General features: G+C 32.3%; 1 protein-coding gene across 1 annotated transcript in view; it reads left to right on the top strand.

Annotated features, from left to right (window-relative positions):
- Nucleotides 1-19,360, top strand: part of LOC115884159 (voltage-dependent calcium channel type A subunit alpha-1-like) — a 29,896-nt gene extending 10,536 nt beyond the window's left edge. The window contains exons 4-12 of the mRNA XM_030902662.1: nucleotides 2,749-2,967; nucleotides 5,352-5,560; nucleotides 7,821-8,123; nucleotides 14,403-14,513; nucleotides 15,688-15,831; nucleotides 16,270-16,471; nucleotides 17,412-17,576; nucleotides 17,950-18,029; nucleotides 19,246-19,360. Coding sequence (XP_030758522.1) covers nucleotides 2,749-2,967; nucleotides 5,352-5,560; nucleotides 7,821-8,123; nucleotides 14,403-14,513; nucleotides 15,688-15,831; nucleotides 16,270-16,471; nucleotides 17,412-17,576; nucleotides 17,950-18,029; nucleotides 19,246-19,360 — 1,548 coding nt within the window. The remainder of the gene's footprint in view (nucleotides 1-2,748; nucleotides 2,968-5,351; nucleotides 5,561-7,820; nucleotides 8,124-14,402; nucleotides 14,514-15,687; nucleotides 15,832-16,269; nucleotides 16,472-17,411; nucleotides 17,577-17,949; nucleotides 18,030-19,245) is intronic.

Here is a 19,360-nt window from a genome sequence, read left to right as displayed (position 1 = left end):
AAAATTGAACTTGTGCTAAAAGCCCTGTGGAGCAATTATACTTCATTATTCTTCATAATTGTCAGTTTTGTTGCCAATAATTTTATTAATTTATTTATCAATTTGTTGGTCAGATATTTCATATCGAGTACCCTTTTATATTTACCTAGAAATTGGTGACTTTTTGTGACCACACTGTCCATTTTCGGCTGTTAATAACAGGCCACGAGTAATATATTATTATGTTTTGAGAGTATTCCTTATGTTAGTTACAGTGCTCAAGCTAGGGTTAGTTCATAACTATCATAAGCCATAGACAAGAGGTTTATATCGTAGATATAACGAATGTAATACATAAATATATTTAATACGAAATAGCTAAATAATAGAAATATACATAATGCAAACATGTAAAATCATATTTAATAGTTTATATTTCGATGTACAGTGCAATAAAAATAAAGTCAATAAAGCAGGATAATATTAATTGTACAGGGTGTCCCACTAAGAATAGCTCGCGGCTGTATCTCGGAAAGTATTAGCCGTAGGGTCTGCGGAAAAAAAATATTTATAATTAAAGAGGCTATGAGAAATTGCTGGAAATTATTTTTAAGTTTGTAGAACGACCGCTAGGGGCGCAACTGCAACAAAAAATAAGAAAATGGAGTTTTTACACAATTTTGTCTAGATAAGGTGTACTATTCATACTACACGCTTCATAATCTTCAGTAAATTTTGATTATTTTTTGTTAAAGCCATTTTCCCTATCTACCAAAATAAAGTGGTGGGGGAAGGTTAGATCTGTTTTTTATAAATATTAATAACTCTGGACTGGATGATCGGAATTCAACAAGCGAGGGCTCGTTTAAAAGAGCGTTCATGCTCTATATTATACAATATAAACAATAATAATAAGCTTTTGAACGTAGACGCTAGGGGGCGTTGTCTTACAATTTAACAAACATTGCGCGTTTTTTCAAAAAAATTAAATGCAATATATATGTAATTTTAGCTGATCATAAAGCATAGTAAAAGCTTAAAAAGTCAGCAAAAACGGCATCTTGATATCTTCTTTCAAACCGAAGATATTAGCAAAATTATAATAAATACCAAAAAATAAGCCTTTAATTACCTTATTTTTACAAGACGGTATCAGTAGCCCTCTTGATTATACCGATCATTCAACAAAAATAAGATAGAAACAGTTAGTTTATTTTAAAATCGACGAAGTACAAGAATACCATAATACCAGAGGTATTAATATCTAATAATTAAGATATTAATAACAGTGGACAAGAAACGATGATTCAGTGAAGTCATGGTAGGCTTTGGAAAAAAAGTTGCTTTTGACGTAATAGTATAAATGTCAATAATATAATAATAGTTATTAGATCAACATTTTGATAGTCATAGCAGCGTTTTTTATCTTTTGATTGCTTTTTCAAAATGCCAAAAACTTCAACTACTTCAAATAATAAAGGCAATTAAAAACGCTGCTAAGGGTATCAAAATGTTGATCTAATAACAATTTGACGTTTATACTTTTACGTCAAAAGCAACTTGTTTCCAAAGCCTACCATGACTTCATTGAATCATCGTTTCTTGTCCACAGTTATTAATATCTTAATTATTAGATATACACAACCTCTGGTATTATGCTATTCTGGTATTTCATCGATTTTAAAATAAACTAACTGTTTCTATCTTATTTTTTGTTAGAATGGGCAAAATCAGGAGGGCTACTGATACCGTGTTGTGAAAATAAGGTAATTAAAGGCTTATTTTTTGGTATTTATTATAATTTGGTAATATCTTCGGTTTGAAAGAAGATATCAAGATGCGGTTTTCGCTGACTTTTTAAGCTTTTACTACTCTTTATGATCAGTTAAAATTACACATATATTGCATTTAATTTTTTGGAAAAAAACGCGCAATGTTTGTTAAATTGTAAGACAACGCCCCCTCGCGTCTACGATCAAAAGCTTATTATTATTGTTTATATGGAATAATACAGGGCAAGAAACGCTCTTTTAAACGAGCCCTCGCTTGTTGGATTCTGATCATCCAGTCCCGAGTTATTAATATTTAAATAAAACAAAACATTGTGCATTGTGCATAAATAATGGAAAATATATTTTCATCATACAGACTTTATACAGTTCATAATAAATAACCTTTTAGTGACGTGATTAAGCTTGACCGGCAGAGCGTTGTCCACTTTTATGTATTTTATTTTAATCAAAATATTTTAGAAAACAAAAATTGATTAATTATAAATATATAAACAGTTATTATTTACATCACCAAAACTCACCTTCTTAACGGCATTTAAGGGCATAAAGGGCCATTACTACCACTTTCTCGTTCAAAATATTCTAATAAAGTTGCAATGAGATTTTTACGGCTATTAAGCTATCTTGAACACTTCGCACTAAAAGAAGTTTCTAAAAAGAACAATGTTCGACTTTAACATTTTCAAGCTTAAAGTATCACAACACTATTTATTTAAACACAAAACTCGTAATACAAAACGAAAGCGTCAAAACGAATTACAATGACAATAAAGCGGAACTTGGATAACCGACACTTGGCTAACAGAGACTCAGCTATAGTTAATATTGTAGACTCTAAAAAGATTCGTTGAACTGTTGGTGAATATAAAATATTTGGAACTAAACTTTATGAACTCAAAATAGGTACTTATTGCTCCATTGGGTTGCTAACCGTTACACACAACTATTAATAACATGAATTTAAAATTTTCTATAGATACTGACTGGAGAAGACTGGAACGAAGTGATGTACAACGGCATCAACGCTCTAGGCGGGCCAAACAGTGGAGGCATGGTTTATTCTTTATACTTTATCATTCTTATGTTGTTCGGTAACTATACGCTTCTGAACGTCTTCTTGGCCATCGCCGTTGACAATTTGGCCAATGCCCAAGAACTCACTGCCGCCGAAGAAGAACAAGCAGAAGAAAACAAGGTAATGTTTACAATACTTGCACAATGTGTTAGAGAAAACATGTATCATCTCTAGTGAGAAAATCACGTAAAAATAAGATTTATTTTTTATATCAGCATAGGTCTGATTATGCTATATTTTGTAGCTTATATATGTTATAACAGGAATACTCTGTAAAAAAAATATGTGCGCCACTTTTGTATAGGCCGTTTAATATCGATTAAAATCTACAAAAATCTCTTGATATTTTGTAGATTTCGATTTCCTTGATGATATAAAGTCAATTTTATTAATCTGCCTTAATCTAAGTCTAATAGGAAAGTTTTTAATGTTCTGTTGGTTCTCAGTTTTAAAAAGTTTGTTTTTTATTTTGTCGTTTTTTTTAATCGTACCTTTGCTGAATGAACCGATATGATATTAGTTATGTGGAAAAGACAATTTAAAAAAAAAGTTATGGGCGTATCTGCAGATGTTTAAGGGAAACCGAAAATTTAAATCATTTAAAATATAATTCTAGACGTCAAAGATACCGACAAACTCTTAGAGTTGAAGATGCAGTTCTTAATGCAGTAGAATGTGACCGAACTACGTGAACATTAGTTATGTGGAAAAGACAATTTAAAAAAAAAGTTATGAGTATATCTGCAGACGTTTAAGGGAAACCGAAAATTTAAATCATTTAAAATATAATTCTAGACGTCAAAGATACCGACAAACTCTTAGAGTTGAAGAAGCAGTTCTTAATGCAGTAGAATGTGACCGAACTACGTGAACTAGAATAATTTCTAGCAAAATGGGAAATATTTCCTCACGGTCTGTACACAGGATCTGTTTTGAGCAATTAAAACCATATTAATATACAGGCATTCAAAAACTTTTCTAAGAGATTATCGGCTTAGGCAAAAATTATGTCAGTTTTTTATAAATCAGTTGGGAGGCAGGTCATATTTTACTTGCCATATTTTTACCTTAACCAGTCCCTTTGTATCCCATTTATTAAAATTGCAATTAAATTTTCTTTGTTTCTGGTATTACCCGAAGACACTAAGTTCAAAACACTCTGTACATACATATAAAAATAACTTTACCTTTTTTAAACCAATAATATAAAACCAAAAATAAAGCTTAACTCTTTATAGGGCAGTACTAATAATTATTTTCTAATTTGATCAAATTGATTAAAAAATTGTATAAACTCTTTTAATTAACTTGGCGTTCTTTCTTGCCGAAGCTTTAAATAATGGCCGAATTACAATTAAGTATGTAATTAGCTAATTACATACTTAATTGTTTTAATTAATAAATTACTCTAAATAAATGTGAATTTGACTCAGAAATCAATATAATAACAAGTTGTGAAAATGAACGTCTGTCTTGTTATAAATAAGCGCAATTAAAATAACTTTACCTTTTTTAAACCTATAATATAAAACCAAGAATAAAGCTTAACCCTTTATAGGGCAGTACTAATAATTATTTTCTAATTTGATCAAATTGATTAAAAAAATGTATAAACTAGCAAAAAGGGAGCATATCTTCTTAATATCATTGCTCAAAAAATTAACAAATAAGGGAGTGGGGGGTTTTGATTTTTCAACTAGAGCCTAGGAACTAGATAATATGTAAATATCTAATGTATATAATATATAAACAAAGAAAATCTAGGAACTAGTGGGGTTGCAGTCGGGTTAGGTTAGAACAACCAAACCGACTGCAACCAAAAAAATCAAATCGACTGCAACCCCGACTGCTTAATATATAAACTGTATGTATCATCCAATGTAAGAAAAAAAAGTAAGTTCATTTTGATTATCTCTGTTATCTCTCTACTCAAAAATATGCCCATATCAAGTAAATCAAATTTTGTTTTTCGAGAAACTCGCATCCTATGAGAAATGATTGAAAATATACAGGACATGTTAACGATTTTAGAAAATATCATCCGAGCCATATATTTGGTGCACTAAATAAAAAGAAATAAACGTCACAGATACATTTGTTACTATATTTTTAAATTTTTATCGCACAAAATTTGCATAGAAAATGCTTAAACGACAATTATTACTTATATGATACACAGCGTCGCCAATGCTCACTGGTCGAATATTCAACCGCTTACGTTAACTTTTTGCGCCAATTCAGCCAGCGTATAGATATGGTTGATTAAATAGCCAAGACGCGCATAGAAATAAGCATAGCAAACAAACTGGGCGATAATACACTTTCACATGACTGATTAGTTGGTTAAATTAAAGTGGTCGATTTAGCGACTAGCAACCTATAAAGAGTTAAAAATAACTTAATTCTTCAAATTTAAAGCATACACATCACAGTTCTATTCCTACAATATACATATTTTAAATGTTATTTTTCTATTATAAAATTCACAAAACGAATTATTATAGGAGAAGCAAGCACTAGAGTTAGAAAAAGAAATGGAAGCGCTCCAAATGGAACACGGGAGCAATCCCAGAGTGGAAGTTAGTTCGCCAAGTCCGCCTACCAGCAGAAGAAAAAAGAAAGAAGAGAAACCTCCAGAAGAAGAGGAAGAAATAGTGGGACCCAAACCTATGCTGCCATACTCTAGCATGTTTATTCTTTCGTCTACAAATCCGTAAGTATTTTTATTAATGGATTATGATAGCGCGCTTTTCACACTATACGTTCAGATTTTATAATAGATAATTTCGTCAGTCGATAGTCTAGTAGAGCTACCGCCAGATCTGTGGTCTGTGCAGTTAAAAATATTCAGCATGTTGAAAGATTGCAGATCTCATCTCTTGGATGATATTTTTATCGAAGCCGCCACTACACGTTGAGATTTGGACTGAATCGAAGGACTGTACAACAGCTCAAATATCTCTTTATACAGGGTGGTCCGAACTGTATTCCGAAAACTTTAGCAGCATATTCTGCAGATAAAAATAAGTAAAAAAACTTCGTATAAATATGTTTTAAAATGCTTAGTTTCAGAGATACAAGGTGTAGAAGTTTCATTTTTATTTCGATGTTTTCCAAATAATTTCCGAAGTAACGTCACCATATATGAATGAAAATTGGTGTCTGGGAGTTTTTTGACATGACAAATTTTATTTTGATGTCAATATGATTCCTATTTGTAGGGGGCGCCACCTACATGTGTTTTGAATTTTTGGCCGTACGTGTATAAAAGTACTGCGTGAAACAATCATTACCGTGATTTTTACTAAGGTCCTACTGAGGTCTCGGTCTCGGTCTCGGTCTCGGTCTCGGTCTCGGTCTCGGTCTCGGTCTCGGTCTCGGTCTCGGTCTCTCGGTCTCGGTCTCGGTCTCGGTCTCGGTCTCGGTCTCGGTCTCTCGGTCTCGGTATCGGCCTCGGTCTCCCTTACAGTCATTTTCGGCTAAAAATCAGGCCGAGATCTCCGTCTCGTTCTCGGCATAAAAAAGGCCGAGATTATCGGCCATGGCCGGGACTGCTTACGATGGTCAAGTTAGCTTATTTTTGAGCCTCTCGTTCCATCTATCGATGTGTGGATGAATGAAATACTCGTCCAAAGTAGAACAAAAAAGAATGGATCATATCTGATCCGTATATGATCTGACCGAATCACGAAGGGGGTTTTCCGGACGGCTAAAGAGACGCCTTTGTATTTCTATGCGTAAACAATGAACGAAATTTTAGATGTTAGTTTCTTATTAATGTAAGTTTTCTAAATTTAACAGATTTGTGCTTTTATATGAATTACTCGTATATCCTACTAATAAGTAAAATGTTTGAGTGTAATTATTCACCTCCATACAGAGTTCTGAAACCAGTAACATATGCATTTCTAGTCTGCACCACCAACTAACCAATATAATGAACCACTGCATAATTTGAAAGGATGCAATGTTAGTATTAGTAATTTTATGGTACTAAATCCTAATAAAACCGTTTCTGCACGAAAATAACATTTTTATTACATTATTATCAGATGTTTTTCATATAATAAACTATTAAACAAATATATTGCATCGTGTCTCGGTTTCGGTCTCGTTCTCGGCCGAGATTTTTTTTTCTCTCGGTGTCAGTCTTGGCTGAGACTAAAAATCCAGGTTCGGTCAGATTTTACTTTTTACGTAAAAAATGTCTCTTGGTAAAAATCTCTACGAGTAACCGTTATCAAGATATTTAGAATGGAAACAGTCAATATATGCCATTATTGACAAAAAATATAAACACGTTGAGAGAGAGAGTAGACAGTTATTTGACTGAAAACGGACTAATATATTATTAACTAATAAATTCGAGAAATATTTATTTTTTAAATTAATCATAATTTTTTGGCGAAGAAATGATGATAAAACAGTTTCTGTTGAACTTTTGGCACAAAAACATTTTAAATTTATCATTTCAGTTTAATAAGTATTTAGTCAACATGCTTAATTTATGTCAATGATGACAGGTATTGATAATTTGGATTCTAAATATCTCGAAAAACATTACTCGTAGCGATTTTTTTCCAAGAGACCTTTTTTACGTAAAAAATGTCGTAAATGTATATTTTTTTACTCAGTAATTTAAAGTATCTAAAGTAAGTAGTAAAATTAGTTTAAAGCGGCTAAAAGTTATTGCTCTTCAAACCAGTTAAAAATATGTAGGTGGTGGTCCTCTACGAGTAGGAATCATATTGACATCAAAATCAAATTTATCATGTATTAGGCATACATTTATACAAACTTTTTTACTTATTTTTATCTGCAAAATATGCTGCCGGAGTTTCCGGAATACAGTTCTGACCACCCTGTATATAAAACATAAAATAGCGGTATGTTCGATCGCACGTTAGCGTTTATGTTTCATTTCCGCAACTAGCGGTTAAAGGTTAATAAAATCAAATTTCTTTTTATTTTAGAATTCGTCGTGGTGCTCACTGGGTTGTGAACCTGCGTTACTTCGATTTCTTCATCATGGTGGTGATCTGCATGAGTTCCGCTGCTCTAGCTGCCGAAGATCCGGTCAACGAGCACTCGTTCAGGAACAACATTTTGGATAAGTTCGATTACGCCTTTACCGGCGTGTTTGCGGTCGAAATGTTCCTCAAAGTGATCGATCTGGGAGTGATTCTTCACCCGGGGTCGTACTTGCGGGAGTTCTGGAATATCATGGATGCCGTGGTTGTAGTTTGCGCGCTGGTGTCCATGGGGTTCGACTTTATGTGAGTATAGAATTATAAATAAAAAATAATTCCTTATATCGTGATATAAGTAATTATAACTGTGATTGTATGGAAGGAAAAACCGTTAATCACAGCGACCTTATAGATATATTGTGTACCCCTTTCTTGAGTTATAATTCATTATACAGTCTCAGGGCTTTGACAAAAGCCAGTATTTGAGATGGTTCTACAGAAGTTAGTTCTATCAGTCGTACTAAAGTTTATGGCACAAATGGTTATCGTCTTGGCGCACTCAATGATGAGGTGTTCTGAGTTCGTATTCTGGAACTCCAACATAAAAACGTTACGCTTTCAAAGCGGAAAGCGAAAAGGGGGCCCAGGAACTATCGAAAACAGGAAATAGCCATCTTATCCGATAGTCAAGCAGCACTAAACGCGGTCAACTACTCAGTAACCATCAATTAAAAAATAAACAACAAAAAAAACAAACAACGGTTTATTGTACAAAAAGCCAAAACAGCTTCATCGACAAAGCACTCACGAACAACAAAATCCCAAAAAAAAATGCAAACAACAAAAAATACACAATACAAATAATACAATTCAAAAAAAAAAATTAAGTCTTTAAAATTACAAAAAGAATATACAGGGTGGCGCCTCTCATACGCCGCAGAGGCTCCAAGGAGAACGACAGTTTGTATTGAAATGAAATTTTGTGAGCATATCTAGGTTAATTCGGAGCACTTTTTAAAAATATAGAGAGTTCTATAGAGTGTCCCCAAAAAAAGTTACATATCAAAGTTGTGTTTTTTGTAATAGAACACGTTATTAAATTTTTTCTCTGGGAGAAAAATAAAGGTGAGTTTTATAAGAGAAGAATAGACTGAAGATATGACTAAAATGTAAGGTTTTTGACATATTTAACATTTTCTAGAAATAAAGAACAATTTTTAAATTACAATAAAAGCTAGCTAAATTGGAATTTACCTGGTATAGCTTAATATGTAGTTAAATTAACTATTGGACTTTAAATAAAATTAAAACTTGATCCAAAAAGTTATACAGGGTGAGACAAAATTAATATTGAACATTGGTTATCTTTAAAAGCATGTTACTCTCATATTTTAAATGGAACACCCAGTATATTATTCCGATATTCAATAGAGAGAGATTAAAAATATAGAGAGTTCTATAGAGTGTCCCCAAAAAAAGTTACATATCAAAGTTGTGTTTTTTGTAATAGAACACGTTATTAATTGACACGATATTAATTGATTTTCGGACTCTGGGAGAAAAATAAAGTTGAGTTTTATAAGAGAAGTATATGACTAAAATGTAAAGTTATATTTAACATTTTCTAGAAATAAAGAACAATTTTTAAATTACAATAAAAGCTAGCTAAATTGGAATTTACCTGGTATAGCTTAATATGTAGTTAAATTAACTATTGGACTTTAAATAAAATTAAAACTTGATCCAAAAAGTTATACAGGGTGAGACAAAATTAATATTGAACATTGGTTATCTTTAAAAGCATGTTACTCTCTTATTTTAAATGAAACACCCAGTATATTATTTCGATATTCAATAGAGAATTCATGTCTCTTCAAAAATTTCCATAGAAATTTTCATTTACGTGATTTTGATCTGAGTAGATCTTCATTATTTGATAAAACCTAGGTGGCTGTGATATGTCTGACGTTACTTCAACATAGCTGTCTAATTAGTCCACCTTTAACAACTAGTTATCATTTTGTGTCAGTTAAAACAAAAAAAAATCTTAGAAATTTGCCGAAAATGCAAACTTATCCTACATCAGAGAATTGATATGATTCTATTAGTTGGTGAATGCAGTGTGCATTCACGAATTAATAGAATACTTAAACGCTCCTGATTTTATCTAGTCTGGGTTTCTTTATTGGGATATGTTAAAGATAGTGTTTACTAAACTGGACCAACTACTGTCGGCAACATGAAAGAAATTATTGTAGCTGCCTTTCGAGGTAGAACTCCACATATGCCTTTTAAAATGAAAAGATCCTTATGAAAAACAACCATTTTATGCAGTTAACAGGAAAGGAAGCATTTTGAGCATTTGATTTCATCTAGCTAATTCTTGTCGCATAATTATAGGTTTATATCTAGTTTTAATTCTATAATAATTAAAATATGTTTTAAACGTGTATCTTTTTATTACCCTTGAGTATTTTACTCTACAATCTTTAATTTTTGTTAAATTAAAAAAAGGTATATCACACAGCCACCTAGATTTTTCAAATAATGAAGATTTACTGACGCAAAACCATAAAAATTAAAATATCTGGGAAAATCTTTGTCTGAGGGGTAGGCAACCTTAATAATATTTTGAAGATATATAAATTCCCCATTGAACACCGGAACTGGGTGTTCCATTTAAAATAAAGGAGTAACTTGGTTTTAAAAGTGACTAATGTTCCATAATAATTTTGTCTCACCCTGTATAACTTTTCGGGTCAAATTTCAATTTGCTTTAATATACAATTGTTTTCTTTAGTTCAATATCAGGCTATACAAGGTCAACTAAAATTCAGATAGCTGTTATCGAAATTTAAAATTTACTCTTTATTTTCACAAAATGTGAAATATGTCAAAATCTTTACATTTTAGGTATATGCTTCTTTAATAAAACTCATCTTAATTTTTTTCCTAAAATCCGAAAATAAATTAATATATAGGGTGTTCCATTAGAAAAAACACAACTTTGATGTGTAACTTTTTTTGGGGACACCCTGTATAATTCTATATATTTTTAAAAAATGCTTTCAGTTAACCTATATATGCTGCCAAAATTTCATTTCAATATAAACGACCGTTCTCCTTGGAGCTTCCGCGGCGTATGAGAGGCGCCACCCTGTACATGGACAATTTTAGAACAGTACGCAGTAAATAGATATAATTTTAGAGTTATAAAATTCGAAGTTGGTCAAAGAATGCCTATATTCTGTCCAACGACAAAATCCTTGACAGAGATAGATGTGTCTGTCATTTTAATTTCAAAGTAATTTATTTTATGTTACAAAGAAATAAATTGGTACAATTGGAAGGCATGGTAGAAAATTAATATATATATTTAAAATTTGAGTGACAAGTGATTACTTCAAAATAAAATATTGTGAAAAAAACTGTATAAAACTAAAAAAAATATAATCAAATTATTTTATTAAAAAAAATACTGTATGTGTTTATTAGAAAACAAGCAAGGGTGTATTTTAAACAAAACACCATATACCAAAAAAAAAATAAAAAGAATTTCTTACTTTCAAGTTCTCTCTGCAGTACTAAAATTTACAGATATTCCAGTTTTCGGTACCATATACGAGATGATATACAAACTTTATTTGTGGCTAATACAACTTTCTGGCCATAATCCCTGACAAACTGTCTCTGGCGGTCTCTGGGCACCGAATATTAACTGTAAACTATGGTCTGGGTCAACACTTAATTTTCCCTCGAGTTTTCCTCCACTTAATTTTCAAAAACACGCAATACAAGTAATAAAATAACACAGTCCAAAATGCAAAATATTTATAATTTCTATTCGACATAATTTGATACAAAATTATAACCGAGATTATAACCTATAATTTGGCAAGGATTTGACAATCACAAATTGACAACTCAAAAATCTCGAGAAAGTCGAGTTCATACCCATCGGCGCGGTGCCGGCGCGCGTCCGGCCGTTTGTCGTTCATTGTTCCGTTAAACCAATAATATTGAAATATGATCTGTCATTTTTAAAATGAACTAATAAAGAGACGACGTATGACGGATTTATATATAAACCCATCGATAGTTAACTTAAAAAATATTATAAACTTTTTAGTGAAATCAATGGATTGGTATAGATGTCAACTGTTTTTTTTTCTGCCATCGTCTGTCGAAATCTTACCTGAGAAAAAAAGCAGAGTATAGAGAAGCCGAACAAATTAGGCAAAGAAAATAAAGTCGTCCTACTCTGGGTGCCCGCTCAGAAAGGAATAGAAGGCAATGTAAAAGTAAATGATCTAACTAGAAAAGGAGTGAACACTCCACTAACTACTGGACTAGAACCGTTCTGTTTTCCAAGCGGAAACCAACTAAAGACGGAACTGAGGAACCTGGAAGACTCCATCCGTAACCTGGAATGGGAATCCTCCAACGGTATAAGACACTTAAGTTCCTCAGAAGTTACGACCGAGAAAAATCAAAGATATTTCTTGATTTAAGTAAAAATCTTCTGATTATTACGGGGTTTCTAACAGGACACTGTCTTCTCAACGAACACCTCAGTAGGCTGAAGCTAAGGAACAACCGCGAATGCAGATTCTGTGGGGAAAATGGCGAAACACCAGTACACCTTATCACTAAGTGCGTCGAGACGACGACCGTTCGTGCCATGAACTTTGGTACGGCTGATGTCGAGGATGAAGAGCCGTCTTAGATACTGGCTTTTGTTAAAGCTCTGAGACTGTATGATCAGTTATAACTCGTTATAACTCAAGAAAGGGGAATACACAATAGATCTGTATGGTCGCGGTGATTAACTCCTCTCTTAAACATTCTACATTCTAAATGCCATTATGTTGCAAGAGTTTACCCGCAAAAAACTATTTCTTACACATAAAAAGCGATTTGTTCAACCCAAAAAACAATTTTTTACTTTTAAAAAACTATTACCTAGAAGTAAAAAACTATTTATTACACGTAAAAAATATTTTACTTACTTTTTCAATATTTCAATCTACACTTTTGCACATATCGCACACAGAATTTTTTTCGGCGTTTTATTTTTAGCATTTTTCAATTTTTGTATTTATTTACTTTATTAAGTAATTATTGTGGTCAGGCAGTAATTGTTAATCTGAAGTTTGATTTGATAAATTAGCATTGTAACTGAATAGTCTCAGAGCTAGCAGCGTTTTCGAGAGAGAATTTTAAAAAAGCTGGCTCTTTAATACTAGGGCTGGCATTTCTGGTCTTGGGTGCCAATTTTCTATGTCCGTGGTTATATAATAAAATTGGTAATAGATAAGTGGTTATGTAATAAATATTTCGTAATTTTTCTTTTTCCGACTTGCTAAATTGTCATAGCGATTCACTAATATACATGTAAACGTCAACCCAAGGTTTTGCTTGCCAGCAGGGTATATATTTTGCTATGCTCTCTGGAACAGCGGCAGCGTGCGTATCAGAATATTCTCAAAAATAAAATAAAAAAAGTTTTCCTTGAGCTGGTTTCGAACTCGCTTCATATGCGGAACCTTTTCGCGCCGGGCTAAGGAGACTTGCTTGATTTATATTCAATACTAAAATTTAAAGGACTAAATAAAAATTATAGGATCTTCTTTCAATGCGCAGTAGTGAACGCAACGTCTATCCGTCATCGGCAACCAGACGGCTCGCACGCTTGTCGAGAGAGCATAGTAAAAGATATATCAAAGCGCCAGCTTTCTTAAAATTCTTGTTTTCCCGACGTTGGTAGCTCTCGTACTAGAACGTGAACGGTTTTTATTAGACGCCTCTGCTGAAAACAGAAAACTAAATATTTTTTCATTTTGTTTCTGATGACGGGACCTCTTTAAACTTTGAACATTTTTGTCGAATAAGAAAATTTCTTTTATGAGTAAAAAACCGTTACATGAATATAAACTTTGAATGAATTTTTTAATTTGAGAAATGTATAATACAGATATAGTTTTTTATGTGGTATAAACTAAGTCATGATTAATCGAGGGGTAAACACATAGGGCAAAAAGTGTACACCTACATCCTCTATCCTTAGTACATCCCCTACATCCTCCAGTACATCCTCGGTACATCCCCTACATCCTCGGTACATCCCCTACATCCTCGTACATCCCCTAGTACATCCCCGGTAAATCCTCGGTACATCCCCTACATCCTCTAGTACATCCTCGGTACATCCCCTACATCCTCGGTACATCCCCTACATCCTCTAGTACATCCTCGGTACATCCACTACATCCTCGGTACATCCACTACATCCTCGGTACATCCCCTGGAAATCCTCTCATGTGTACACCATAAATCCCCTAAGTGTTCACCCCTCGTGATTAATTTTACAAATTAATATTTCCTGGAACGTCTTTGGATTCTTTCAAAGATTCATATATGCAATAATTTTGGACATGTGTAAGTTCCTATTTAATTTTACATATAAAAATTAGCGATCTCCATTTTGGATTGTATGGTATATTTATGTATAAATCCTATTAAAAAAGTATGTATTATAAATTTCATTTATAAAGATAATAATGTGTTTTTCTTATTTCTATTTAGGGGCGGTGGAGGTGCCGCAGGGGCCAACTTGTCAACAATCAAGTCGCTGCGAGTTCTTCGCGTACTTCGACCGCTCAAGACCATCAAGCGAGTGCCCAAACTGAAGGCAGTGTTCGACTGTCTTGTGAATTCTCTAAAAAAGCTACTGACAATCTAATTAATCCTGTCAAATGTTTAACTTGCAAAGTTGAAAACTTCCTTTTTTGACCGCCTAAACGCTATGCGCGTCTGGGATGCGCGGTGACAAAATAAACTTGTCTACGAAATGCCCTATTCCACAAGCCCTCTCACTTTAGTTATTAGTTTCTCTCTGGTAAATACTAAAAAAACTAGGAAAAGTCGACAAATCTCTTTAAAATACCACATCGACTGGTCCAATGCGTAATTGCTAGCATTTCCTAGGGAATGTTAACAATCACTGAGTTTCCGACTTTCACTGTAACATACATAATTAATTTAATTCAGAGATATATTGCTATAGTTCATATCAAATAAACTTTATTAGATTAAGCTTGATCGGTACAGCATTGCCCACTTTTATATATTTTTCTTTTGATCAAAATATTTTAGGAAACAAAAATAAATTAATTATAAATAGTTATTATTTAAATTAACAAAAATCACCTCCATAACAGCACTTAAAGGACATAAAAGGCCATTACTACTGCCTTTCAGTTCAAAATATTCTCATAAACTTGCGATAGTTTTTTTACGGCTATTAAGCTTTGTCGACTGCAAGATTTGCTAGTAAAAATGTTTAATCTTAAAGTATATAATACAATTTATTTAAACCAAAAACTCGTATTACAAAATTAAAGTGGCAAAACGAATGACAATGTCAGGAAATAAATAAAAAATGTGGCAACTTGACATTTTTACAGCAGAGCTACCACCTGAATCCCCAGCGGGAAATTTAAATTCCACTTAGTCAGCCCGGCGCCGAATGTCCATGGTTGGCAACAATGAATTTAATATCGCGCCCTCGATTACGTAACTAAAAGTTTAATTGGTATCGAGTATAGATAATAATGTTTCAAGATCTACTGAGTATATCTAGACACCGAGGATACAGTACGGGTATAACTACCGAGTATATAGTAGACATTGTTTTGGTGGTTGACTAAACTGTTATTTCTAAATAACTAATGAATTGTTAGTGATACTTATATATAACAGCTTAAAACAAGTTTCTGTTATTTATTGCTTTTATATTTACAGAATATTATTAGATTAATAGTTCTTCAACTCTATTCTCTAATTATTTACTTTATTCTTTCAATTTTAGGGGCCAGTATTTTGTATATGATGATGACAGTGATGTTCCAAGGGTAGAATATAGGATGTGGCTACGCCAAAGGTTCCATTACGATGACGTTGCTATGGCTATGCTAACCTTGTTCGCTGTACAGACAGGAGAAGGATGGCCAACGTAAGATTTTTTATATACCTCCTTAATTTTTATTCTAGTAAAGGACTAAGTAGTAGCAAAAATATTAATAGTACCGTATGATGAAAAAAAAACGGCGTCTAGTTGGCTTGGAAATTACGTTCGATGACATTCCCTATTTTACAGATAAAATGACAGCGATATTCATTTCGTAGCCATCGTTGACGCCAATTTTTTCGATCAGGTTGTATATATTGCATGTAGAATACTACTGCTTACGATACAAGTGAATATAGTTTATATATAATAATATTTTTGTTTATTTATTTAGTGATTATTTTGTAAAGATAGATTTAAAACAATCTTAAAAATTTTTATTTTCGTACCATAATTAATTATAATTGCCATTAAAGTAAAAATGTTATTTTGGAAGATAAACCTCTCTATATCATCTATCAATATCCATGATATGTTTTTCAGAGTATTGCAAAATTCCATGGCTGCCACCTACAGTGACCAAGGACCCATTCAAAACTTTAGAATAGAAATGTCCATTTTCTATATAGTGTACTTCGTAGTGTTTCCATTCTTCTTCGTAAACATCTTCGTGGCCTTGATCATCATCACCTTTCAAGAACAGGGTGAAGCAGAACTTCAAAGTGGTGAAATAGACAAAAATCAGGTATAAACATTTCGACTTAAAATACTGCATAGATTTTACTTATATTCTTACCATGATGCACATACATTCACTATACTATACAGGGTGTTTTAAAAAATATGTGACATCTCTCGTGGGGCCTTGTAAAAATAAGATTTATTTTTCATATCGACATAGGTCCTATTAGGCTTTGTTTCATAGCTCCAAGGGGTAAAAGGCTTACTTAATTGTTAATTTTTGTTAGTAAAATTTTTAAATATTTCTTATATTTTTCTCAAAAACTGTTAATGTTGGATATAGATTGTTTGACATCAAAATTCACAAAATTTTATAGATAATTTAAATATGCAGTAAAAAGGGGTCCCATTTAAAATAAGAAAGTTGCTGTCAACTCCCGGTATTTCCGGAAATGCCGCCATTTTAAAACTATTTTTAATGGGCAGATCTCATTGTGAAACAATGATGTTCAAAAAAATCTCCGATCTAGATATTATAGTTCTCAATGCAAGCTCAGCCTTAGGACACCCTGTATGTTTTATGTATCAATATTTAATTTAACTTTAAAAAGTTATTATATCCTACATATAAAACAATTATTATAAAACTTATTTAAATTCATGGACATTTCAATTTACCGTTGTTTATTGTTTTATGTATAGTAATAATAATAATACTGTAGCTCGTCACATAGTACAGTATGATCGAAAAAAAAACGGCGTCAGCAATGACTATGAAATGAAGATGGATGTCATTTTATATGTAAATTTATATGAGAAATGTCATTGTTTTGGTTTGGACCAATCTAAACCAAACCAATGACATCATCCAACTGGACGTCGTTTTTTTTTCGATTATACGGTACAATGGGAGTATAATTGTTGTATAACGTAATCCATATCACGTCATACATAATATCATAATATGATTCTTATGAAACATCTTATAAATGTTATTTTTTCAGAAATCTTGTATTGATTTTTGTATACAAGCCAGGCCGCTGGAACGATACATGCCCAGCAAACGGAGCAGCCTCAAATACAAAATATGGCGGATAGTCGTGTCCACGCCTTTCGAATACTTCATCATGATGCTCATTGTTTTTAATACTTTACTTTTAATGATGAAGGTAAGGATTTTCTGCACTATTTAAGCCCATTTTCTAACAATTTTTCTTTAATCGAAGAGGAAAAGTTATTGTTTTAATGAAAAGTCGGCAGCTTGGAGTCTCTCTAAAACATATGCACATAAATATTTAGAGAGTTAATATACAAGTGTTCGCAAATATGTCTGTATTAAATTGGACGTTTTAATATTAGAAGTAGTCTTTGCTTGTCTAAAAACAAAAAAAAATAACCGTAAGTACCGTAACTTGGTTTATCTGCCATGTAAAAAAATGTCGAGAAGTACTACTATTTTTTTAAATTTCGATTTTTTTTTAAATTTCGATATTATTTACCTTCAAAATTTTGTGGGTAATTTATATTTTTTTCAATTTTTAGATTATTGACCAATTCTTACCTGTTTTGTCCCAAAAGCCAATATTCTTAAAACAAACCAAACCCAATCTTCTTAGTCCCAAGTAGGCACACTTAGTTTATTTTTATTATTAATTATATCTACGTTTATTTATTTAGGAAAAAAAAACAGAGCTTTATATTCAACGACGAGTATTTTTAAGTACTGTCTGTTTGAAGGATATTCACTCAGTGAATATATCATAATTAACTATCTGTTTTTTACAAAACTGTTAAAGCATCATATCGTTGATTGAAAGAATTGGGAAGATACGCAACCTTATGGGTAAATTCGTGACAAAGTTGATTTGATTTCCTCTTACGTCTCAAGTGCTGTACGGTGGAGCCTCTACCTGTTCTTCGGCCAACGCATAAAACACTCATTTTCTCTAATTCGGATAGCGAAGGCATATTGAAGACGGTGTGGAACTGAAAACGACAGTGTTGCCATGTTAATATGTACAATATCTGTAATACGTTTGACGAAAATATCTTTGGATGAAAAATCCGCTTTTATGTATTGAAAATTTATTAGTGTTAAACATAGAATAAACAACCTGCCTAACCTAACCAAACCTAACCAAACATACAGAGACTGTATATCACAAAATTCAACACATATTCTTAACAAAATTTTAATAAACAAGTGTGATTTTAGACAATTTTAATAAGAAATATCAGGGTTGACAGGCAAATCAAATCAGACAACTGTGATTTTCTAATAAAGCAAAGACTAACAACGTTCCTCAATAATAAAAACTTTCCTCTAATAATAAAAAATTCTATTTGATGCAGACTTTTTTTGCGGACGCTGTATAATAACACCGTATTATTATTATGGTGGCAGTTTTTACCTTTTACTATTTTGAGAAGACACTCTCTGTATGTCCAAAATCACACTTTCCACGAGACAAAAATATTGGCTAAGATGAATTTAAAACTAGGACACAACACACAGCTGAGAATGCCTCTGTAACTCTAGCATTTGTGCACTTACTTTGACAAGTAAAGAAAATTCTATGCTTGTCTCAAATATGTATGTTTCCGAAGATGTCATGCTTTCGTAACACCGAGTTCAGTACGTCATCAAGAAATTTGTTTTTTCAAAAAATACAGCAAATTAATTTTCTTTGAGTATGTTTATGTTCATCCATTTCTTCAAATAAAAAGTTTACAAAAATATTCTCAAACAATGTGAAAACGTTTAAGTATATTCTGTTTAAATGGATAATAATACAACCATTCTTCACGCAAATGTCACTACATTTACTTATTTCACAGACAGCATACACATACATATACACCTACACTGCCTCATCAGCCTATTAGAATAGAACATAGACACAAAGATTTACAAAGGTTAGACAAAGGAAACTACAACTTGTTGAAGACTTAG

The sequence above is a fragment of the Sitophilus oryzae genome, unplaced genomic scaffold (assembly GCF_002938485.1).
Source record: "Sitophilus oryzae breed Bouriz unplaced genomic scaffold, Soryzae_2.0 scaffold_2023_pilon_pilon, whole genome shotgun sequence".
Classification (NCBI taxonomy): Eukaryota; Metazoa; Arthropoda; class Insecta; order Coleoptera; family Curculionidae; genus Sitophilus; species Sitophilus oryzae.
Note: the sequence above shows the minus strand (reverse complement) of the source record. Positions and strands in the feature narration are given on the sequence as shown.